This window comes from Osmerus eperlanus, chromosome 12 (genome assembly GCF_963692335.1).
Source record: "Osmerus eperlanus chromosome 12, fOsmEpe2.1, whole genome shotgun sequence".
NCBI lineage: Eukaryota > Metazoa > Chordata > Actinopteri > Osmeriformes > Osmeridae > Osmerus > Osmerus eperlanus.
The window spans coordinates 18,160,509-18,184,824 of NC_085029.1; the positions used below are offsets into that span (position 1 = coordinate 18,160,509).

General features: G+C 51.6%; 1 protein-coding gene across 2 annotated transcripts in view; it reads left to right on the top strand.

The window, feature by feature from the left end:
- The window catches only part of atrnl1b (attractin-like 1b), a 58,168-nt gene that overhangs the window by 31,183 nt on the left and 2,669 nt on the right, over positions 1 to 24,316 (top strand). Inside the window, exons 25-28 of one of the 2 annotated variants that reach the window (XM_062474466.1) lie at positions 3,519 to 3,580; positions 6,303 to 6,381; positions 16,048 to 16,152; positions 22,032 to 22,146. In XM_062474466.1, the coding sequence (XP_062330450.1) occupies positions 3,519 to 3,580; positions 6,303 to 6,381; positions 16,048 to 16,152; positions 22,032 to 22,146 (361 nt within the window). Of the gene's footprint in view, positions 1 to 3,518; positions 3,581 to 6,302; positions 6,382 to 16,044; positions 16,153 to 22,031; positions 22,147 to 24,316 lie in introns of both variants that reach the window. The other variant, XM_062474465.1, reaches the window with a different exon arrangement.

Consider the following 24,316-nt stretch of genomic DNA (forward strand, 5'->3'; position numbering starts at 1 on the left):
GTGTATATGTATAATATTAGTGTATATGTATAATATTAGTGTATATGTATAATATTAGTGTATATGTATAATATTAGTGTATATGTATAATATTAGTGTATATGTATGATATTAGTTTACTGCTGCTAGGGTGAGCTGCAGGTGCTGTAGTGGAGGAAACAGGCAGAGGTCAAAGGTCGATCCTTGTTCCACTCTGCCTGTGCTCCCAGCGTTGTCATGTCAACGCCCTGCCCTGATCTGGATTACAGGGAGGTGCATTTGTGTCAGGGGTTAATGGACTAACAATTATATTCATGTGTTCATTAAGACAACACTTTTATCCAGAAGGCAAAGGGGGGATTTGAACCCAGGACATTCCCAGTCAGATGTCCTGCTGAGCTCTAGCCACGGCTCATGGAGAGCCAGGAGGAGAGTGTTGTGTCGTCAGAGTGACCTCTGACCTCTGCCCTCCCGGCAGGGGCAGCAGAAGCAGTGTGTCAGGCAGTGTGCAGGCGGCCGGATGGGGTGTGGATGGAGGGCCCTGCAGGGGAAGGGTAGAGCTGCCAGGGTGTGGATGGAGGGCCCTGCAGGGGAAGGGTAGAGCTGCCAGGGTGTGGATGGAGGGCCCTGCAGGGGAAGGGTAGAGCTGCCAGGGTGTGGATGGAGGGCCCTGCAGGGGAAGGGTAGAGCTGCCAGGGTGTGGATGGAGGGCCCTGCAGGGGAAGGGTAGAGCTGCCAGGGTGTGGATGGAGGGCCCTGCAGGGGAAGGGTAGAGCTGCCAGGGTGTGGATGGAGGGCCCTGCAGGGGAAGGGTAGAGCTGCCAGGGTGTGGATGGAGGGTCCTGCGCTCCAGACTGAAGATCTCAGCTGTGATTGAGGACAGTGTTCCTGCAGAGCGGGGCGGAGATGCTGATATTGATTTTTATATTTGCTTTTTCCATCCTTTCCATGGCGTGTTAGATGAGCATCCCAGGGCAGGATGGTGTCTGAGGTCATTCCATCTCCTCAGGGCGGCCTACAGCCGCCCTTCTGTCAGATTACCCACACTGCACCAGTCTCTTGGTGACCGTGGGGGAGGAGTCCTTAAATGTAATGTCTCCGGTTAAGGGCTTGTCTGTCTCTGTCCGAGCCGCTCTGAGCAGGACGCAGAGGGAGGGAGGGAGGGAGGGGCCGGATGGAGGGTCACATGAGACGAGGGTGTAGGGAGCCTGCAGCTTCTAGAAACATCCGAAACAGGAGAGGGGAAGAGCTGTCCCTGCAGGCACGCGGACACCTGATCGTCCAGAGCTTCACCGCTCTGCACTGATACATGTAGGGTCCCCCCCTCTCTGTTCTCCTCTGATCCCCCTCTCCTCTACCCTTCCCCTGTCTTCCTTCAGATGATTGTCTGGCTGTTATTCTGTACCAGCTATCCCATTCTTCATGTTGATCTACAGTTTTGGGGCAATTCCATTCAATTTCCAAAAATCACTGGAAATTCAATAGGTTTAATTGAGACAGTCCTTTTCAGATAGAGTGGGTACTTTTCCATCAGCTGTATTTCTCCTTGAATCAGAGGAATTGAAATGAACTGGCCCCAGATGTATTGGTTTGACCCGGTCTAACCTGGAGGGAGCGCAGCAGATGGTTCTGTGTGAGGGCGTGCGGCTCGTTACCGACACACCTTCACAGCTGATCAGCTGCTGCTGTTGTGCTCTTAATGAGGTTTGGTCTGTGATTCAACGAGCTACTTGGAACAGGTTTGCGATGATAAAATCAAACAAAAGATTATTTGTGTACGCCTCACAGAGGTAGTCACAGAGGGCTTCACACCTGAAGACACAGACCGACCCAGTCACCACCCACACCTCACCCCCCCCCCCTCCAGTCACCACCCACACCTCACCCCCCCCCCTCCAGTCACCACCCACACCTCACCCCCCCCCCTCCAGTCACCACCCACACCTCACCCCCCCCCCCTCCAGTCACCACCCACACCTCACCCCCCCCCCTCCAGTCACCACCCACACCTCACCCCCCCCCCTCCAGTCACCACCCACACCTCACCCCCCCCCCCTCCAGTCACCACCCACACCTCACCCCCCCCCCCTCCAGTCACCACCCACACCTCACCCCCCCCCCCCCTCCTGTCCCTAAAACACATAGTTTTCTAGTCATTTCTGAAACGAATGAGTCACATTGTGAAAACAAGTGGGGGGTTTTCTGGGCTCAATGGCTTTTTAGTGTCTTTAGATCTGTCAGCGCCGGGGACGGTTTCAGACAGCTTCCTGCTGACAGGAAACACTGTCTGAGCTGACGTGCAAACAGCAGTCTTTCTAATGTCGGACAGTTGTCATGCGTAGAGGCATGACTTGTACTCGCTCCACGTCACACAGCCTGGAGCTGTTTCAGCTGCTTCTCTGCAGATCCACGTTGATGACCTTTAGAGGACCAATCAGCTCCTCGGTCTGTATTGAACTATCAACATGGAGCACTGCAGTGTTGTGCACGTTCATACCTCTCATGAACTAGTTCAAAGTTCAGTTCATACAAGTAAATATGAATCGTTCACGTTCATAGTTCACCATTTAAATTGTGAACTAGTTCATAGTTCAGTTCATTTCATATTTTGAAGGTGTGTGTTTACTGTGTGTAAAAATCCTGCAAAAAATTATAAGGTGCATCAGATCAGATGTAGTCGCTGAGTCTGCGTCTCTGCGTCTCAACGACATGGTGCAAGCATTCGCTTTAGACAGCAGCTCTCCTCAGGAGAAGGAAAACATTCCGTAACGTTTTAGTTAGACCTCAGATAATATGAACGTGTTCACCGTTCAAATTCATTATTTGTCATTAAGTTGCATTCAGTTCATTGTTTAAAAAAAAAAACACAACACTGGAGCACAGGAACTTAACCCTTCCACCATGCCACAGACACCAGCGGAGAAATGTCAGGACAGATTTAGTGTTGTGGGGTTAGGCGGAGTCCTTTCTACCTTTATATACTTATAATCTATCTCAACACTGAATGTGAGTACACATGCTCATACTGTCCTAAATTCAAGCAACAGTTTGAACATTGTGCCCTCCCAGTCCCCTCCTCTCCCCTCCCAGTCCCCTCCACTCCCCTCCAGTCCCCTCCCAGTCCCCTCCTCTCCCCTCCCAGTCCCCTCCCCTCCAGTCCCCTCCTCTCCCCTCCCAGTCCCCTCCACTCCCCTCCCAGTCAAGGCTGCATTCCTTAGTTGCTGTAGGAGTGAGTAACAGCATCCGTGGTGTGAGGTTGGGGCCTCCTGAACGAGATGTTATGACGGGCATTTCAATTGTGTACACACAATGACTTCCCAGTGGCTAGAAATTCCACCATGACTCTCCATCACCTGCAAGCTGGCCCCCAGCTCTATGCAGCCACGGTGCAGACAGGAAAGTTCCCCCAGAGGTCTGAGGCCGTGGTGGAGCTGTGGTGGAGGCCGTGGTGGAGGCCGTGGTGGAGGCCGTGGTGGAGGTGTGGTGGTCAGATTTAGAGTTATGAGCTCAGTATGAATCCTCTTTGTCTTCCTCCACAGATTGCCTTCTCCCAACACAACAGCATCATGGACCTGGTCCAGTTCTTCGTGACGTTCTTCAGGTGAGTGTTTGGGATTGAAGGTCCAAAACCTTCTCCCTCAGGCTAGAGGGAATTGGATGTGGGTGTGTGTGTGTCTCTAAAGAGTTCCTGCTCCCCATTAGACAGACATAGAGAGACAGACATAGAGAGACAGACAGAGAGACAGACATAGAGAGACAGACATAGAGAGACAGACATAGAGAGACAGACATAGAGAGACAGACATAGAGAGACAGACATAGAGAGACAGACATAGAGAGACAGACATAGAGTGACAGACATAGAGTGACAGACATAGAGTGACAGACATAGAGTGACAGACATAGAGAGACAGACATAGAGAGACAGACATAGAGAGACAGACATAGAGAGACAGACATAGAGAGACAGACATAGAGAGACAGACATAGAGAGACAGACATAGAGAGACAGACATAGAGAGACAGACATAGAGAGACAGACATAGAGAGACAGACATAGAGAGACAGACATAGAGAGACAGACATAGAGAGACAGACAGATGAGCTAACCATGCTGGCCAGGCAGCTATCAGCCCCTGCATCACATCACCTACATTAGCTCCAGTCAGGCTCCGGGCGGGGGGGTTATCGCTGCCTGGGTGATGGACAGCTGCCAAAGATCATCGCTCCAGCCTGGGCCTTCATCCCCCCAGCTCGTCTCCGTACCTCAGGGCCCAGTGGTGCTGGTGGGGGGGGGGTTTTCATTCTGCTCTAAAAACCCAGTTGGAGAAATATGTTGAAAGAGGCTGACAGCTGGGTGTGTCTGCCTCGTCCACAGGGCTGTTATTAAGAGAGATGCTGCCCAATTATGAGCCAGCTCCTGTTGCAGCCGTCACTGCTGGGCCCTGAAAGAGCAGTTGATTAAGAAAATGTTGTTTCTAAAAGTGGAAATGACAGGGTGTTTAATGCAGGCTAAGGGAAACTCCATTACCTCTGCAGGGAAAAGGGTTTCATTTTTTCTTCAAGTTAAAGCACTTTCTTTGTTTCCGCCAAACATTTAATCTTTTCTGAGTCAAAGGATTCAGACCAGACCCTCGTTCAGACCACACCCTCCCTACATTTACATTTATGCCACTTATTTGGTTTTCCACAATGTATGCTTCATGTTTTGGCTGCTCGCAATGTTTGGGGCTATCTCATTGTTATGATCAGTGACCTATGCTCTTTTGTAAAGCTCTCTCTTGGAAGTCGCTTTGGATAAAAGCGTCTGCTAAATGCAAAGGGAAGAACCATAAGAGCATGCAGTTAAACAAGTTACAATTGAACAACATGAAACTCCCCGCAAGAGTGTACCTGTAGAAAAAACAAACAGTAAAAATATTTCACAGCGAGTACAAGAATTTGAAACCTCCCTCTCAACTTCCCTCTAAATGGTTAACCGTTTTCAACCGTGCATGTGTGGTCTGCGTTCAGTCTGCACATTTATTTTTTCGATTACTTTCGAAGTGTGTCGTCCGGTTAGATATTCCGAGCTCTGTGAAAACGTGCTCCCAATGTTCCCTACCGGTCCATGTTTACCTGACGGCCATTTTGGATCTGTTTTAGTCAGAAATGTTGTCACACATGAGGGAATGTGACTGAGGTCTGAATCTGTTTTGAGAGACAGACTGCTGGAGGAGACTGCTGTAGGGAGATGTGGCTTCTTGCGGAGGAATGGAGGGTAGGAGGAATGGAGAGGGAGAGGAGGGTGGGAGGAATGGAGAGGGAGAGGAGGGTGGGAGGAATGGAGAGGGAGAGGAGGGTAGGAGGAATGGAGAGGGAGAGGAGGGTGGGAGGAGAGGAGGGTGGGAGGAATGGAGAGGGAGAGGAGGGTGGGAGGAATGGAGAGGGAGAGGAGGGTGGGAGGAATGGAGAGGGAGAGGAGGGTGGGAGGAGAGGAGGGTGGGAGGAATGGAGAGGGAGAGGAGGGTGGGAGGAGAGGAGAGGAGGGTGGGAGGAATGGAGAGGGAGAGGAGGGTGGGAGGAATGGAGAGGAGGGTGGGAGGAATGGAGAGGGAGAGGAGGGTGGGAGGAATGGAGAGGGAGAGGAGGGTGGGAGGAATGGAGAGGGAGAGGAGACGGGGGGAGGGGGGGTGTGTCACCTTTCTCTATTCAGTCACACTACTCTCACTCTCAGAGAGAGGGGGAGGGGGGGGTGCCCTGGGGGGCTCCCCTGGTGGGCTCTGGGAGGTTTTGTAAGTGACTCATTAACTGGGTGCAGAGGAACACTAGCTTCATCTGTGTAATTTCTGCTAATGAACAGACTCACTCGACCTGCGTTCCTTACAGGGGGGTGTGTGTGTGTGTGTGTGTGTGTGTGTGTCAGCATGATGGGGGGGGGGGTTATTAACTGCAGTAGCAGGTGGACCAGCACAGACAGGCCCTGTTTACTGCCTCAAATACCAAGGATGAAAGCATCACATCTAACACAAGCTTTCTGTTCCTTCACAACAAAATTGAATCATTCAAGTCTCCCGGCATTATCTTCAGACGTGTCAGAGATGCAGCGTTCCTCTTAGACTGGGTGAAATGTGTTTACCAAGAAGCACATATCTCTCCAAACACCGTCTGTTCTGCCGTGGGCTCCTCACGGAGGCTCCTGGAACCCTAACCCTCCTGGAGGGTCTGAGAGGGGGGGCTGTGTTGGTGTGTGTATGGTTTCTCTGTTGGTGTGAAAGAAGAAAGCTGGGACTTGTAGTCCCCAGGATCTGTAGTTCTGACGCCCATGTGTCCTGTGTCCCCAGCTGCTTCCTGTCGCTGCTGCTGGTGGCGGCCGTGGTGTGGAAGATCAAGCAGACCTGCTGGGCATCCAGACGCAGAGAGGTGAGACCCGACGACCCTCACCCTGACCTTTAACCCTAACCCAGACACAGAGAGGTGAGACCCGACGACCCTCACCCTGACCTTTAACCCTAACCCAGACACAGAGAGGTGAGACCCGACGACCCTCACCCTGACCCCTAACCCAGCAGAAGGAGAAGAGAGACAAAAGGAGGAGAGAGAGCAGGAAAAAGGAAATTGAAAGAGTTCATATGAAAGATTGGAAGGGTAAAAGGGAGATTTGAATAGATGTGGAGCAGATGAGAAGGGAGAAGGCAGGTCTGATGCTAGAGGCAGGGAGGGAGGAGGCAGGTCTGATGCTAGAGGCAGGGAGGGAGGATGCTGGAAGGAGGAGGCAGAGGCAGACGGAGGGAGGGAGGAGGCAGGCAGGCGGCAGAGGAAGGGAGGCGGCAGCATACTAAATGGTGTCTGCTGGGGGAGAATGTCATTGCAGTCAGGTCCTGGTGCATCCACTTGAGTTTAATTTAATGCTCAGCCAACAGTGTGACCTGCAATTTACTAATAAGTGTATTATATTTCCCATAATGCATTTCTCCTCTGCGATGGAGGGAGTTGACATTGATAATGAGGGGTCCAGTTGTCCTTATTTCTGTCTAATTGATATATGAGAATAAACATGAGTGATGACTGCCCTGACTTAGAAGCAGGGCCTTCTCTGGAATCACAGCCAATAAGGATTAATATGAGCAGATGGCCTGCTGTCATTACCATCCTGCTCCCCCCCCCCCTCCCCCCCCCCCCCTATGGAGCTCCAGATCAAACAGGGGAAATGTCTGTGATATTGTATTAACAATAGAACAAGGTTTTATCATTGTGTGTGCAAACTCTGCTTTGTGCTGTTTGCTGTGAGGAGGAGACGCTTGGTCATCTCAGCTAGATGTTCTGAGAGCACCACAGATGAACCCTCTCCTGTGCTGGGGGAGGGGGAGAGGTGAACCCTCTCCTGTGCTGGGGGAGGGGGAGAGGTGCTGTTCCTGCCGGCCTCACCTCGTCCTGGGCCAGGCTGTGTGGAGGCCCCTGGCGTCTGCAGCTATCAGGGACGGCCAGGGGCCCACATCATCTGTCCTGCTCACACTTGTTCCCTTAAAGTTCCAAGGAAGGAATCTAGTTGGTTTCACCAAACACCCTCAAACAGACCAGGAGATGAATCATGGATGCTCCCTGGAGAGAGCTCTCCTAAGGGTGTGTGTGTGTGTGCGCGCGTGTGTGTGCATGCGTGAGGTAATGGTTCAGGAAGGGAGTCTGGAAATGCCTAACCGCTTTCAAAGCTGGTCACACTTTCTAAGAACCAGCCTGTGACTCAAATGTGTGTCGGCACTGTACCTTGGAGATTCTACATTTCACAAACTATCTGGCTTGTCTGTCTCTCCGTCTGTCTGTCTGTCTGTCTCCTCGTCTGTCTGTCTGTCTCCTCGTCTGTCTGTCTGTCTCCTCGTCTGTCTGTCTGTCTCCTCGTCTGTCTGTCTCCTCGTCTGTCTGTCTCCTCGTCTGTCTGTCTGTCTCCTCGTCTGTCTGTCTCCTCGTCTGTGTGCTCTGGGAGTAAGCCACCGGCCTCCATTAAGGAGGATAGGAGGATCAGCTGTTAATATGTAACCAGATCAGCTGTAAATATGTAACCAGATGATCAGCTGTTAGTCAAACAGCCCTGAATTGAGCCCCTCTCTCTGAATCTGCCCCATCCTGTCTGCTGAGGATCCTCTCAGTCTCATACCAGACCAAAGGAAGAGGAAAAAACTCCCAGAATCAAGTGTTTCCAGTATAATCATGATTCCCCCCCGTTGATTTTTGAAGGTATATTGAGCAGCTTTTTAATAGAGTTCTAATCCTCAATGGCAGGCAACATGAGATCTGTATGGTCTGTATTAAACCCTGACCCAACAGGGTGTGAAGGCAGGGTTAATTAGGGAACACTTGGGGAAATGGTCCCTCTTGATGTGTCTTGTGGCTGAATGATTGGGCCATTATTCGGTCATTACTGCTTTTGAGCGTCAAATGGCATGTAACCCCCGCCGGCCTCTCTGAGAGCTTTGTTCAGTTGAGGGGCGGAGAGACGAGCCAGTTCTCTAAGCTGCAGGATGACATGGACACGTGGACATGTGGACACTCTCACTGTTCCCAAAGAGCTGTCTGTCTCCCTGTCCCCAGAGAGCTGTCTGTCTCCCTGTCCCCACAGAGCTGTCTGTCTCCCTGTCCCCAGAGAGCTGTCTGTCTCCCTGTCCCCACAGAGCTGTCTGTCTCCCTGTCCCCAGAGAGCTGTCTGTCTCCCTGTCCCCACAGAGCTGTCTGTCTCCCTGTCCCCAGAGAGCTGTCTGTCTCCCTGTCTCCAGTGAGCTGTCTGTCTCCCTGTCCCCACAGAGCTGTCTGTCTCCCTGTCCCCACAGAGCTGTCTGTCTCCCTGTCCCCAGAGAGCTGTCTGTCTCCCTGTCCCCACAGAGCTGTCTGTCTCCCTGTCCCCAGAGAGCTCTCTGTCTCCCTGTTCCCAGAGAGCTGTCTGTCTCCCTGTCCCCAGAGAGCTGTCTGTCTCCCTGTCCCCACAGAGCTGTCTGTCTCCCTGTCCCCAGAGAGCTGTCTTGTCTCCCTGTCCCCAGTGAGCTGTCTGTCTCCCTGTCCCCAGAGAGCTGTCTGTCTCCCTGTCCCCACAGAGCTGTCTGTCTCCCTGTCCCCAGAGAGCTGTCTGTCTCCCTGTCCCCACAGAGCTGTCTGTCTCCCTGTCCCCAGCGAGCTCTCTGTCTCCCTGTTCCCACAGAGCTGTCTGTCTCCCTGTCCCCAGAGAGCTCTCTGTCTCCCTGTTCCCAGAGAGCTGTCTGTCTCCCTGTCCCCAGAGAGCTGTCTGTCTCCCTGTCCCCACAGAGCTGTCTGTCTCCCTGTCCCCAGAGAGCTGTCTTGTCTCCCTGTCCCCAGTGAGCTGTCTGTCTCCCTGTCCCCAGAGAGCTGTCTGTCTCCCTGTCCCCACAGAGCTGTCTGTCTCCCTGTCCCCAGCGAGCTCTCTGTCTCCCTGTTCCCAGAGAGCTGTCTGTCTCCCTGTCCCCAGAGAGCTGTCTGTCTCCCTGTCCCCACAGAGCTGTCTGTCTCCCTGTCCCCAGAGAGCTGTCTGTCTCCCTGTCCCCAGTGAGCTGTCTGTCTCCCTGTCCCCAGAGAGCTGTCTGTCTCCCTGTCCCCAGAGAGCTGTCTGTCTCCCTGTCCCCAGTGAGCTGTCTGTCTCCCTGTCCCCAGAGAGCTGTCTGTCTCCCTGTCCCCAGAGAGCTCCAATTCAAAGTGAATTGTGTTAGGACTGAAGCTCTGTTAGGACTGAAGCTCTGTTAGGAGTGAAGCTCTGTTAGGACTGAAGCTCTGTTAGGAGTGAAGCTCTGTTAGGACTGAAGCTCTGTTAGGAGTGAAGCTCTGTTAGGACTGATGCTCTGTTAGGACTGAAGCTCTGTTAGGAGTGAAGCTCTGTTAGGACTGAAGCTCTGTTAGGACTGAAGCTCTGTTAGGACTGAAGCTCCCAGGTTGTTGAGTCATGCTAAGCCACGTAGCTCATGTTTGGACTTCACTCAAGCATGAGCAAAACAAGGATAATGACCAGCCCCCGGCTGTTCTGCGCCCGTCCCAGGGACCGGGACAGGGAAACGGCTAGAACACGCAAACAGCAGTTTGAGGTTCAGTTGAACCTTATTAGCTGGTATGGAATTGCAGTGATTGGAATCTTTATCATGCTACTGTGTTTTAGCGAGTCAGAACAGATCATGCTGAATGAGACAGTGCATGTTGAGGTGGGCTTGCTTGGTTGCCTGTGTGTGTGTCTCCATGTTTAACATGCAGCAGAATGTAACAGTGCAAGGATGAGATAAACAAGAGCCAGTGCTTTTTTCTATGCAAACATTTAGTCGTGTCTTGAACTTCCACCTTCATCAGAAATCGACACCAGCGATTCGTTTTGAATGACAAACCCCAGTCAAAAACAAACTAAGTTAGCTAACCACTCATCCTCACCAGTTACAATTGATTTCCATCAATCTGTGTCTGTTGAGTGAAACATCTGCTTTAATCAATAGTTTAGCCAGGCAGCTGAGGCGCTGCACAGGACAGTGACTTGAGGCGGATTTACGAGTCTAGCAGAGCTCAAGTACCGCTAACTTATGTTGACTCTCACTGTTCCCAGAGAGCTGTCTGTCTCCCTGTTCCCAGAGAGCTGTCTGTCTCCCTGTCCCCAGAGAGCTGTCTGTCTCCCTGTCCCCAGAGAGCTGTCTGTCTCCCTGTCCTCAGAGAGCTGTCTGTCTCCCTGTCCCCAGAGAGCTGTCTGTCTCCCTGTCCCCAGAGAGCTGTCTGTCTCCCTGTCCCCAGAGAGCTGTCTGTCTCCCTGTCCCCAGAGAGCTGTCTGTCTCCCTGTCCCCAGAGAGCTGTCTGTCTCCCTGTCCCCAGAGAGCTGTCTGTCTCCCTGTCCCCAGAGAGCTCCAATTCAAAGTGAATTCAGAGGGAAGGTAAACATCACGAAGTAGAATGTGTGATGTCCAGTGAGCCGGGGTGCTGCTAAGCTTTGATAGTCCACCATGGCCCCAGAGGAGCCTGGAGGAGGATAGTCCACCATGGCCCCAGAGGGGCCTGGAGGAAGATAGTCCACCATGGCCCCAGAGGAGCCTGGAGGAAGATAGTCCACCATGGCCCCAGAGGGGCCTGGAGGAGGATAGTCCACCATGGCCCCAGAGGGGCCTGGAGGAGGATTGTCCACCATGTCCCCAGAGGAGCCTGGAGGAAGATAGTCCACCATGGCCCCAGAGGGGCCTGGAGGAGGATAGTCCACCATGGCCCCAGAGGAGCCTGGAGGAGGATAGTCCACCATGGCCCCAGAGGAGCCTGGAGGAGGATAGTCCACCATGGCCCCAGAGGAGCCTGGAGGAGGATAGTCCACCATGGCCCCAGAGGGGCCTGGAGGAAGATAGTCCACCATGGCCCCAGAGGGGCCTGGAGGAGGATAGTCCACCATGGCCCCAGAGGGGCCTGGAGGAAGATAGTCCACCATGGCCCCAGAGGGGCCTGGAGGAGGATAGTCCACCATGGCCCCAGAGGGGCCTGGCCCAGGATGAGCACCCATGCTGAGCACATTCAAGACTTTTCCCAGAGAACAAAGATGGCTGCTTTTTGGACAACACTCTCACTCTTACCAAATTAATCAAGTATTGAACCCATCCCCAGCTGGGCCTGTTATCACAGAGCTGGACGACTGCAGACTGGCTTGGACACCTCGAAAACAGCCTGCTATTGGACAGTTGTTAATTAGTTTTGCAGAATCTTTTTTGCAGCTATTGTTCATAACTTAGTATTCATTTCTACAGCCTCTCTGTGAACGTACTGGCTTTGAGTGTGTTCTTTCCTCTCTGATGCGCTGGAAATGTAGCCATTAACTCCAAACCTCCCCACTCATGCACTGCTTCCACTACACCAGCCACATGACAAACAGCAGCTCTGGGGTCTGACATTTAGGATGGATGTTGGTGGATTTTAAACTTTGTGTTTAAAACCGTCTATCTAGTTTTTCACAGCCTGCAACACTTCTTAGTGGTCTTGGTCTGTGGAAAGGGCAAAAGCCCTCATTTAGAATTATAGTCCCCATCAGAAATGTGTTGGGAGCTCTTAGGGTTCTTAAAGGTGTAATTGTACACATCTCACTCTCCCATGGAGTTGGGATTTGAAGTTTTAACATCAAGGTCGTATAGGGGGGAAAAAAGAATACGAAAAATCAATCTCTGGATCAATCTCAATTTCACATAGGGAATGCTTTCTCCTTGCTTCTCCTGCCTGAGGGGATGTTTTGAAAGTGTTTCAACAGAGGAACAATTACATGGATTTGACCTGAACTTTCCCACTCCCTCTGCATTGTCTGTTATTGAGGGAGTGATGAGAATGATAAACAGCACAGAATAGTCTGCGTGTTATGAGGTTTTTCTGGTCATACAGTATTGGACATGTGGGAACACACCTTGTCTGGTTCTGAAACATAATCAGACTTTTTTAGATGGGTACAGATTAAACCTTCCAAGACGTATTTGCAAATATGAATGGTAACTTTATGATCAAGAACATCTGAATATTATAAAAAACACTAGTGACTGATAGAAGTAAATGTATCAGTTTGGAATTGCAGTAAAATATACAGTTATTAAACTTCAGCCTCATCCCCCAGCCTCATCCCCCCAGCCTCATCCCCCCAGCTTTATTCCCCCAGCCTTATTCCCTCAGCCTCATCCCCCAGCCTCATCCCCCAGCCTCATCCCCCCAGCCTTATTCCCCCAGCCTCTTCCCCCCCAGCCTTATTCCCCCAGCCTCCTCCCCCCCAGCCTTATTCCCCCAGCCTCATCCCCTCAGCCTCATCCCCCCAGCCTCTTCCCCCCCAGCCGCTTCCCCCCCAGCCTCCTCCCCCCAGCCTCCTCCCCCCAGCCTTATTCCCCTAGCCTCATCCCCCAGCCTTATTCCCCCAGCCTCATTCCCCCAGTCTTATTCCCCCAGCTTCATCCCCCAGCCTCTTCCCCCCCAGCCTTATTCCCCCAGCTTCATCCCCTAGCCTCTTCCCCCCAGCCTTATTCCCCTAGCCTCATCCCCCAGCCTTATTCCCCCAGCCTCATTCCCCCAGCCTTATTCCCCCAGCCTCTTCCCCCCAGCCTTATTCCCCCAGCCTCATCCACCCAGGCTTATTCCCTGAGCCTTATTCCCCCAGCCTCATCCCCCCAGCCTAGTACAGTAGAAGGAGAACAGCATGATGGTCAGATGGCCCTAACCCTCTTACAGTAGGACACCTGTCCGGGGCAGAGTAGTGTTTGGGGTCCTCATCACCAGGTCAGACTGTACCTCTACAGACAAACTCTTCATGCTGATTTGTCCAGAACATGAACTGAGTGTTGAGACCGACATGAGAGATCAAGACAGGACTTTTTTTAAGCGTAATTATCTTTAAATGGCTTCCAATCACTGTCATTACACCGAACATTTTGATCCTTGGTTGTCCGTGATTGGAGGATAATTCTCTGGCAGGAGCTTATGGTCAGACGTCTGATTGGTCTGGGTATGGAGGAGCCATCTGGAATAATACAATTAATAAACGCAATTGATTTCAGTCTCCTTCCCTGCTGTGCTACTCTGTCACTGTGCATCTAAGTGGCCCAACCCTAACACAGCACTCACACATCTCACACATCTCACACATCTCACACATCTCACACATCTCACACAGCACTCACACATCTCACACAGCACTCACACATCTCACACATCTCACAGCACTCACACATCTCACACATCTCACACATCTCACACAGCACTCACACATCTCACACAGCACTCACACATCTCACACATCTCACACATCTCACACATCTCACACAGCACTCACACAGCACTCACACAGCACTCACACAGCACTCACACATCTCACACATCTCACACATCTCACACATCTCACACATCTCACACAGCACTCACACAGCACTCACACAGCACTCACACAGCACTCACACAGCACTCACACAGCACTCACACATCTCACACATCTCTCACACAGCACTCACACAGCACTCACACATCTCACACATCTCTCACACAGCACTCACACAGCACTCACACATCAAATCAAATTTATTTGTATAGCCCTTTTTACACGCAAGCATGTCACAGAGGGCTTCACATATGCCCATAGAACTGCCCCTCAACCAACCTAAACCCTCAAGGAAGACAAGGAAAAACTCCCAAAAAACTCTCAACAGGAGAAAAAAATGGAAGAAACCTTGGGAGGAGCAATTCAGAGAGGGATCCCCTCCTCCAGAGACGGTTGGTGAGAGAGAGGAGCAGAACACAGGCTAAACATAGTCATACAGTGTCGATGGGTTTTTAAAACACCAAAATCCATTGTTCAACTTTATAGATGTAGGACAGGACCGGGAGACTCGCGACCAGGTCCAGCGTTGGCTGACCGACGACCAGGCAGGTGCTGACAACTCAAACCCCCCACACCACAAGGGATGTGTGTGGGGGGGGACAGAGAGAGGAGAGCAGGGATTAGAGAATGCCAGGAGCAGCTAACAGTTACAGTCATAATAGAATGAGATCCCCACCGGTCAAGTGTGGATCTCACACATCTCACACAGCACTCACACATCTCACACATCTCACACCTCTCACACATCTCACACATCCCACACATCTCACACAGCACTCACACAGCACTCACACATCTCACACATCTCACACATCTCACACAGCACTCACACATCTCACACATCTCACACATCTCACACATCCCACACATCTCACACAGCACTCACACAGCACTCACACAGCACTCACACAGCACTCACACAACACTCACACAGCATTCACACATCTCACACAGCACTCACACAACACTCACACAGCACTCACACAGCACTCACACATCTCACACATCCCACACATCCCACACATCTCACACATCCCACACATCTCACACATCTCTCACACATCTCACACATGTCACACATCTCACACAGCTGGAGACACTGGGAGCTGCCTTTCCATCTTGAATAGGTTCTTTTTTATAGGTTTTCTATTAATATATATATATATATCATATTATTAATATTTAGTACACTTTTGTGTGTGTGTGGAACTGGGTGGGTCATGCCGTCGCAGTAGCTTGCGGTGGTTGCTAATCTGTCAGACAATTAGAGCTTAATGCAGCCCTCTTCAGCTCATCGCAAATCCAATAGCAATCTGCGATGTCCTTGGCACCAGAATGGTGTTGCATTGAGATATTGATCAGCCACTGCGTCAGGGAGGAACACTCCACACGTTCTGTTTTACAGTATTGATCAGCTCAAAACAAGAGGACTAATTTCTGCTGTTTAATCTGCCAGCACAAGAGTCATCACAGGCTAGTGACTACCCAAACACTCTTCTCCTTCTCTCGCGCTCTCTCTCTCTCTCGCTCTCTTTCTCTCTTTCGCTCTCTCTGTCTTTCTCCTTCTCCCTCCCTCCATCCCTCCCTCTGGTCTGGAGCCATGATTTGTTGCTCTGGTCTGGATACCTGATCTGTTGCTCTGGTCTGGATACCTGATCTGTTGCTCTGGTCTGGATACCTGATCTGTTGTTCTGGTCTGGAGCTCTGATCTTTTGCTCTGGTCTGGATTCCTGATCTGTTGTTCTGGTCTGGATTCCTGATCTGTTGCTCTGGTCTGGAGCCCTGATCTGTTGCTCTGGTCTGGAGCCCTGATCTGTTGCTCTGGTCTGGAGCCCTACAGTATGCTACAGTCTCACCCGTGTACGTGACACTATCCCGCTGCTCTACAGTACAACTCAAGGAAGCTTTGACGACCTCTCCTGAATACAGATGTCCAGACGATCAATGCCTGAATAATTACTTGTCATGCATATAAAGGCACAAGCAATTTCTCTCCAATTCATCTTGACTTGTGATTAGCCTGGTTCCTCAACCCTCTCCTCCCGCTCTCTTTCTCTTTCTCTCCCTTTCCCTCTCTCTCTCCCTATCTCTCTCTGACTCTCTCACCCAACACACCCTCCTCTCCCTACTTCCTGTGGTCTACCCCTGCCTCCCCTGCCTGCATCATCCAGCCGTCCTGCTCCTCCCTGTCCTCTGTCTCAAAGTCCTCCTCTCACATGTTCTCCCCCCTCCCCCTGCAGCAGCTGATGAGGGAGAGGCAGCAGATGGCCAGCAGGCCGTTTGCCTCCGTTGCCGTGGCGCTGGACATCGGAGGCGAGCAAACTGAGCTCCTATCTGGAGGGGTTGAGGTGAGTCACACACACACACACTCTCAAACCCCCCCACACACAAGCCTATACACTCAGTCATACTCAAACCCACAAGATCAGACACACACAAACACACACACTGCCTGCAGGCCCACCTAGGAGCAGCTCCTGATATAGAGTCCATTACCTGTAATGGATTAAAGCTTTTAGAATATACTGATGCTGTTGGAATGCCCTCAGCGACATGAGGCAGAGCTGGGGCCTGTCCTCCTCTACCTCTACTGCTCTGTATAGAGCTTCCTCTACTGCTCTGTATAGAGCTTCCTCTATCTCTACTGATTTAGAGAGACCTGCCTCTAAGCTCTGTATAGAGCTGCCTCAACTGCTCTGCATAGAGCTGCCTCAATCTCTACTGCTTTAAAGAGAGCTGCCTCTACTGCTCTGGAGAGAGCTGTCTCTACTGCTCTGGAGAGAGCTACCTCTTCCTCTACTGCTCTGGAGAGAGCTGTCTCTACCTCTAATGCTCTGGAGAGAGCTGCCTGTAGTGCTCTGGAGAGAGCTGTCTCTACTGCTCTGGAGAGAGCTGTCTCTACCTCTAATGCTCCGGAGAGAGCTGTCTCTACTGCTCTGGAGAGAGCTGTCTCTACTGCTCTGGAGAGAGCTGTCTCTACCTCTAATGTTCCGGAGAGAGCTGTCTCTACCTCTACTGCTCTGGAGAGAGCTGTCTCTACCTCTAATGCTCCGGAGAGAGCTGTCTCTTCCTCTATTGCTCTGGAGAGAGCTGTCTCTACTGCTCTGGAGAGAGCTGTCTCTACCTCTAATGCTCCGGAGAGAGCTGTCTCTACCTCTAATGCTCTGGAGAGAGCTGCCTGTAGTGCTCTGGAGAGAGCTACCTCTTCCTCTACTGCTCTGTATAGAGCTGTCTCTACCTCTAATGCTCCGGAGAGAGCTGTCTCTTCCTCTACTGCTCTGTATAGAGCTGCCTCTACTGCTCTGGAGAGAGCTGCCTCTTCCTCTACTGCTCTGTATAGAGTTGCCTCTACCTCTAATGCTCTGGGGAGAGCTGCAGTCGTTGTGGCGACCGTCATCGCAGCATGGCATCATCCATTAGAGAGCCGTGAAGCTGCACTCAGCACTCATTATGGTCTGTCAGGGGACAACAGTCCTCAACCACCTGAACGCTCTCTAAGCCTCGAACTTGTTAAACAGCAAACTGCACATCCTCTGCATACAGCAGGCAGCACAGGGTGGGTGTTCTACCAGCAGGGCTGTGGGAGGGAGGTAGGATGGATTGTTTAACACTTCATCACACGATGAAGAGGAGGTCATGTGATGTAGTCAGAGGGCAGGGGAACGCTGGCATGTGGTCACGCACACTGACAGATGTAGACGATGGATATTAATGTCGTATCAGAGACCAAATTACCATTAGAAACCATCACCAAGGCAACGGTGTCCGGGTGAACAGGCACACATGCTGATGTGTCAAGCCTTGTTCCAGGAGTGAGCAGCCACCTTGGTTATGACCTTCCTGGATACCACACCTGACCTCAAACTACTTCCTGGATAGCACACCTGGCTACAAATTGCTTCCTGCGTTGGCAGTGGTACCAAATGGTTGTTTGTTAAGTACCAGATTAGCCCGTTGGAAAACCACAGAAGATAGTCAGGTGGCGTGTGTCCGGTACCAAGCAGTGGAACAGTCCCTGGGACTTTGTGAGTGTGTCTATATGGATCAACCCAAAGAGCCAATGAAAAGCGGTTAATATTCCTTCCGTCATGATGCTGCTGTCTGCTGTTGGAGACGTTCTGTAAAGCACAGCTCTGCCGGCAGCTGTGCTCCTGCTTTTGGAGAGCGCTGGGAAGCACAGTGCAATTCCCTTCAGAAAGGTTAATTGGACGACATCTGGCTTCATTTAGCTGCTCAGCATCTCCAGTGTAATGGAGGACAGGACTGGTTAGCCACGCTAGCATCGCACCAAGCACCTATATGCTCACAAACCTACTACAGATATTATAGAGCCTTCCTGTAATGTACATGAGGCTAGCTTGACATTCTTAATTCCACTAATTCAATCTGAATAGGGAACCTTTTGAGTTATGGATATATATCGAGCAATGTTTTCATTTAGCGAACTTTTATCCAAAGCAGCAAGGGGGGATCACACCTGCGTCTTCTTGATCTGCAGTCAAGTACTGGACCACTGAGCCACCCCCTCTCAACATCCTAGAGAGAGAAGTCAGTAAACCAGATGACAGACCCTGCAGTGCCTTTCCAGTCTGCACGGTCCTACCTGGTCCTAGTGCCCTCCAGGTTCCTTCGTCTGAGCAACTCTAAACACTGATGAACCTCAGTTAGTTGATATCGAGGTCCTTGTGTAAGTGCAGTGCTGTTTGACATAGGCTGTTCAGTTCATACATCACGTTTGTTTCAAAGCGTTCACTTAAGAAGGGTAGCTTCCGAACTGCAAAAAGAATTAAACTAATGTCATTAGTGAACCCTGCACATGGGGGTGGTCACAGAAGCAATAACAGCCAAGAGAGCAACTGAAGCACAACCCTTATTCATGGCAGTCTCACATTAAAACAAGGGGAGGGTGAGTTTGAGTGCAGACTCAATGATGCGTGCCCCCAGTTAATTTATATACCTCCTGCTAAAATGAGAAACCTAATGGGAGGCTGCTGGAGAGGCCTGGTAAACGAGGGTGATTAGGACTGAGGGGGAGACAGGGCCGTGTTTGTGTTGATAGCATTCTCTACACGCCCTCTCACTCTTCTCTTCCTCTCCCCCTCTCTCTCTTCCTCTCTCCCTTCCTCTCCCCCTCTCTTGTCCTCCCCCTTCTCTCTCTTCCTACCCCTCTCTCTCCCTTCCTGCCCTCCCTTCCTCTTTCTCTCCTCCCTCCCCTCTCTCTCCCTTCCTCCCCTCCCTCTCTCTTTCCTTGTCTTCTGTCACTCCTCTTGTTCTCCCTCCTGCGTTCTCTCCCTCCTGTGTGTTCTCCCTCCTGTGTGTTCTCCCTCCTGTGTGTTCTCCCTCCTGCGTGTTCTCCCTCCTGCGTGTTCTCCCTCCTGCGTGTTCTCCCTCCTGCGTGTTCTCCCTCCTGCGTGTTCTACCTCCTGCGTGTTCTCCCTCCTGCGTGTTCTCCCTCCTGCGTGTTCTCCCTCCTGCGTGTTCTCCCTCCTGTGTGTTCTCCCTCCTGCGTGTTCTCCCTCCTGCGTGTTCTCCCTCCTGCGTGTTCTCCCTCCTGTGTGTTCTCCCTCCTGTGTGTTCTCCCTCCTGCGTGTTCTCCCTCCTGTGTGTTCTCCCTCCTGTGTGTTCTCTACCTCCTGCGTGTTCTCCCTCCTGCGTGTTCTACCTCCTGTGTGTTCTACCTCCTGTGTGTTCTCTACCTCCTGCGTGTTCTCCCTCCTGTGTTCTCTCCCTCCTGTGTTCTCTCCCTCCTGTGTTCTCTCCCTCCTGCGTGTTCTCCCTCCTGTGTGTTCTCCATCCTGTGTGTTCTCCCTCCTGTGTGTTCTCCCTCCTGTGTGTTCTCCCTCCTGTGTTCTCTCCCTCCTGTGTTCTCTCCCTCCTGTGTGTTCTCCCTCCTGTGTTCTCTACCTCCTGCGTGTTCTCCCTCCTGTGTTCTCTCCCTCCTGTGTTCTCTCCCTCCTGTGTTCTCTCCCTCCTGCGTGTTCTCCCTCCTGTGTGTTCTCCCTCCTGTGTGTTCTCCCTCCTGCGTGTTCTCCCTCCTGCGTGTTCTCCCTCCTGCGTGTTCTCCCTCCTGCGTGTTCTCCCTCCTGTGTGTTCTCCCTCCTGCGTGTTCTCCCTCCTGCGTGTTCTCCCTCCTGCGTGTTCTCCCTCCTGCGTGTTCTCCCTCCTGCGTGTTCTACCTCCTGCGTGTTCTCCCTCCTGCGTGTTCTCCCTCCTGCGTGTTCTCCCTCCTGCGTGTTCTCCCTCCTGTGTGTTCTCCCTCCTGCGTGTTCTCCCTCCTGCGTGTTCTCCCTCCTGCGTGTTCTCCCTCCTGCGTGTTCTCCCTCCTGTGTTCTCTCCCTCCTGTGTTCTCTCCCTCCTGTGTGTTCTACCTCCTGTGTGTTCTACCTCCTGCGTGTTCTACTTCCTGCGTGTTCTCCCTCCTGTGTTCTCTCTCTCCTGCGTGTTCTCCCTCCCATGATTTACTAGCCTGGTCCTAACCAGACTCTCGTACATTTCATTTGAACAGAGAGTCTGGGATCGCTCCATTGACAAGCGTTGACTTCCTTGTAGGCGGGTACTCTGTTGAAGTTTAAAACTATTGGATCTGCCCAGAGCCACTCTGGATCTGCCATAACCAATCGCTAGCGTTCGCCTTAGCCAATTCCTTCACCACTACTGTAACGGAGCTAGCTGCCGTAGCTGGAAAATCAAACTTTTCCCGAACCCCGTGGAGAGGAGGGCCACAACATCATGGCCACCAACAAAACTCAGCAAGGATTGTCCTTGCTCTGGCTTTAACTTCTGGATATTCGGCAGAGTTTCCACAACGGACCAAATAGCTTCGCCCTCATCTTTCTCCACCGCCATTACTGAACTACAATTCAAACTAGCGCAGAAATGAACGTCATTGTTCTCAGCCACTCCCTCTGTTTGCTGATTGGACCGCCAAAAATGTGTTTGTCAAAAACCGACTAATATACCGAAAGCCCAGACCTAGTACAGAAGCAAAATGAAAATTGAGCAGAAGTACGTAGGAGGGCAGAGCCAGGCTAATGATTGACACCTGCATGGAGAAATTACAAGCAACGCCACTTAGCAAATGACACTGTGTGTCCTGTAACTCTGGCTGGAAGCTTCCGTGTGCTGGAAAGGAGGGTCTCCTGGGAGGGAGGGTCTCCTGAGAGGGAGGGTCTCCTGGGAGGGAGGGTCTCCTGGGAGGGAGGGTCTCCTGGAAGGGAGGGTCTCCTGGGAGGGAGGGTCTCCTGAGAGGGAGGGTCTCCTGGGAGGGAGGGTCTCCTGGGAGGGAGGGTCTCCTGAGAGGGAGGGTCTCCTGGGAGGGAGGGTCTCCTGAGAGGGAGGGCCTCCTGTCTCCTGGGAGGGAGGGTCTCCTGGGAGGGAGGGTCTCCTGGGAGGGAGGGTCTCCTGAGAGGGAGGGCCTCCTGTCTCCTGGGAGGGAGGGTCTCCTGGGAGGGAGGGTCTCCTGGGAGAGAGGGTCTCCTGGGAGGGAGGGTCTCCTGAGAGGGAGGGCCTCCTGTCTCCTGGGAGGGAGGGTCTCCTGAGAGGGAGGGCCTCCTGTCTCCTGGGAGGGAGGGTCTCCTGGGAGGGAGGGTCTCCTGAGAGGGAGGGCCTCCTGTCTCCTGGGAGGGAGGGTCTCCTGGGAGGGAGGGTCTCCTGGGAGGGAGGGTCTCCTGGGAGGGAGGGTCTCCTGGGCACTACAGGCTCAGAAGGACTCGGAACTCCTGAGATGACACACACATGTGAAGACATGGAGAGAAAGGAGGGGGAGGGAGGTGGAGATTGATTGGAAGGAAAAGCGAAAGATGGAGAAGGAGAGAGAGAGGGGTTGAGGAAGAGGCAAAGAGGGAGGGAGTGAGAGAGTGACCGATTGAGAGAGAGGGAGTTTGAGAGGGAGGAAAGACTGACACAACGGGAGAGATCCGCCTGCCTTTCCTGGCTCTTATCTCCCAGAGACAATTGCTGTGAACTTTCTAAGTGCTCTTTAAGTGGCCTGGTGTGCTCAGACAGACAGATATTGCTGTGATAACAGGCTGTGTGGAGAGGACTGGCTGTCACTGTCAGACCATCTTCAGTCTGACCTTTCACTAGCCCACCCTCCACACCCCTCCTCATCCTCACCCTCCTCATCCTCTCCCCTCATCACCCTTCTTCCCTCCTAAGTGGAACTAAGCCCTGATTGGTCGGTCTCTCTCCATGTGAACTAAGCCCTGATTGGTCTGTGTCACTCCAGGGCCCTCCCAAGCCCGTTGCCATGGAGCCGTGTTCAGGAGGGCGTGCGGCGGTGCTGACGGTGCTGATGTGTCTCCCCTCCGGACCCTCGCCCCTCCCCCCCCCCGGCCAGTCTGGTGAGAAGCTTACACACACACACACACACACTCCTGCTGATGGTGAAGGTGCTAAAAGCTGTGTGGACACCTCTGCTCCACCTCCTCTCTGCTCCCAGCAGCGCTTCCTGCTAGTCATCATCAGAATTGAGTCACAAATGTCATCTAAAACAAACTGCGAGAGAGTGTGTGTGTCTGTGGCGCGGAGGACTTGGCTAAACCTGGAGTTGACACCACCAGAGCCTGACTCACACCCAAACACTGCTGGTCACCAGGGAACCCAGGATCAGCATCACTGTAGAACCATCGCTGTTCTGGAATAACTATCACTGTAGAACCATCCCTGTTCTAGAATCAGTATCACTGTAGAACCATCCCTGTTCTAGAATCAGAACCACTGTAAAAGCATCCCAAAGACTGCATTGTGTTCCTTGGCCCATGGTTCAGTTCTGTGGGAGACACTCATGGACGCAGGAGTGGACAGGCTGCTCTACAGGATGTGATGTGGACAGGCTGCTCTACAGGATGTGATGTGGACAGGCTGCTCTACAGGATGTGATGTGGACAGGCTGCTCTACAGGATGTGATGTGGACAGGCTGCTCTACAGGATGTGATGTGGACAGGCTGCTCTACAGGATGTGATGTGGACAGGCTGCTCTACAGGATGTGATGTGGACAGGCTGCTCTACAGGATGTGATGTGGACAGGCTGCTCTACAGGATGTGATGTGTACAGGCTGCTCTACAGGATGTGATGTGGACAGGCTGCTCTACAGGATGTGATGTGGACAGGCGCTCATTTGGATGCTGCTCACCTGTTGACCTGAATAGCTACAATCTCACTCAGCTGGTTGGCACTTTTCCCCAGCATGACGTTTTCTGACAAAATGTTACTTACAGTTAGGTCCATAAATATTTGGACATTGACACAATTTTCATAATTTTGGCTCTGTATACCACCACAATGGATTTGAAATGAAACAATCAAGATGTGCTTTAAGTGCAGACTTTCAGCTTTAATTTCAGGGTATTTACATCCAAATCAGGTGAACGGTGTAGGAATTACAATACATTTTGTATGTGGCCCCCCCCTTTTTAAGGGACCAAAAGTAATTGGACAATTGGCTGCTCAGCTGTTCCATGGCCAGGTGTATGTTATTCCCTCATGGGAGTTCGTTATTTCATTGACAAGGAGCAGATAAAAGGTCTAGAGTTCATTTCAAGTATGGTATTTGTGTTTGGAATCTGTTGCTGTCAACTCTCAATATGAAGTCCAAAGAGCTGTCACCATCAGTGAAGCAAGCCATCGTTAGGCTGAAAAATCAAGCAAAAACATTAGCAGATAGCAAAAACATTAGGTGTGGCCAAATCAACTGTTTGGTACATTCTTAAAAAGAAAGAACGCACTGGTGAGCTCAGCAACACCAAAAGACCCGGAAGACCACGGAAAACAACTGTGGTGGATGACAGAAGAATTCTTTCCCTGGTGAAGAAAAACCCCTTCACAACAGTTGGCCAGATCAAGAACACTCTCCATGAGATAGGCGTATCTGTGTCAAAGTCAAAAATTAAGAGAAGGCTTCACCAGAGTAAATACAGAGGGTTCACCACAAGATGTAAACCATTGGTGAGTCTCAAAAACAGGAAGACCAGATTAGAGTTTGCCAAAAAACATCTAAAAGACCCTGTACAGTTCTGGAACAACATCCTATGGACAGATGAGACCAAGATCAACTTGTACCAGAATGATGGGAAGAGAAGAGTATGGAAAAGGGAAGGAACTGCTCATGATCCAAAGCATACCACCTCATCAGTGAAGCATGGTGGAGGTAGTGTTATGGCGTGGGCATGTATGGCTGCCAATGGAACTGGTTCCCTTGTATTTATTGATGATGTGACTGCTGACAAAAGCAGTAGGATGAATTCTGAAGTGTTTCTGGCAATATTATCTGCTCAGATTCAGCCAAATGCTTCAGAACTCATAGGACGGCGCTTCACAGTGCAGATGGACAATGACCCGAAGCATACTGCGAAAGCAACCAAAGAGTTTTTTAAGGCAAAGAAGTGGAATGTTCTGCAATGGCCAAGTCAATCACCTGACCTAAATCCAATTGAGCATGCATTTCACTTGCTAAAGACAAAACTGAAGGGAAAATGCCCCAAGAACAAGCAGGAACTGAAGACAGTTGCA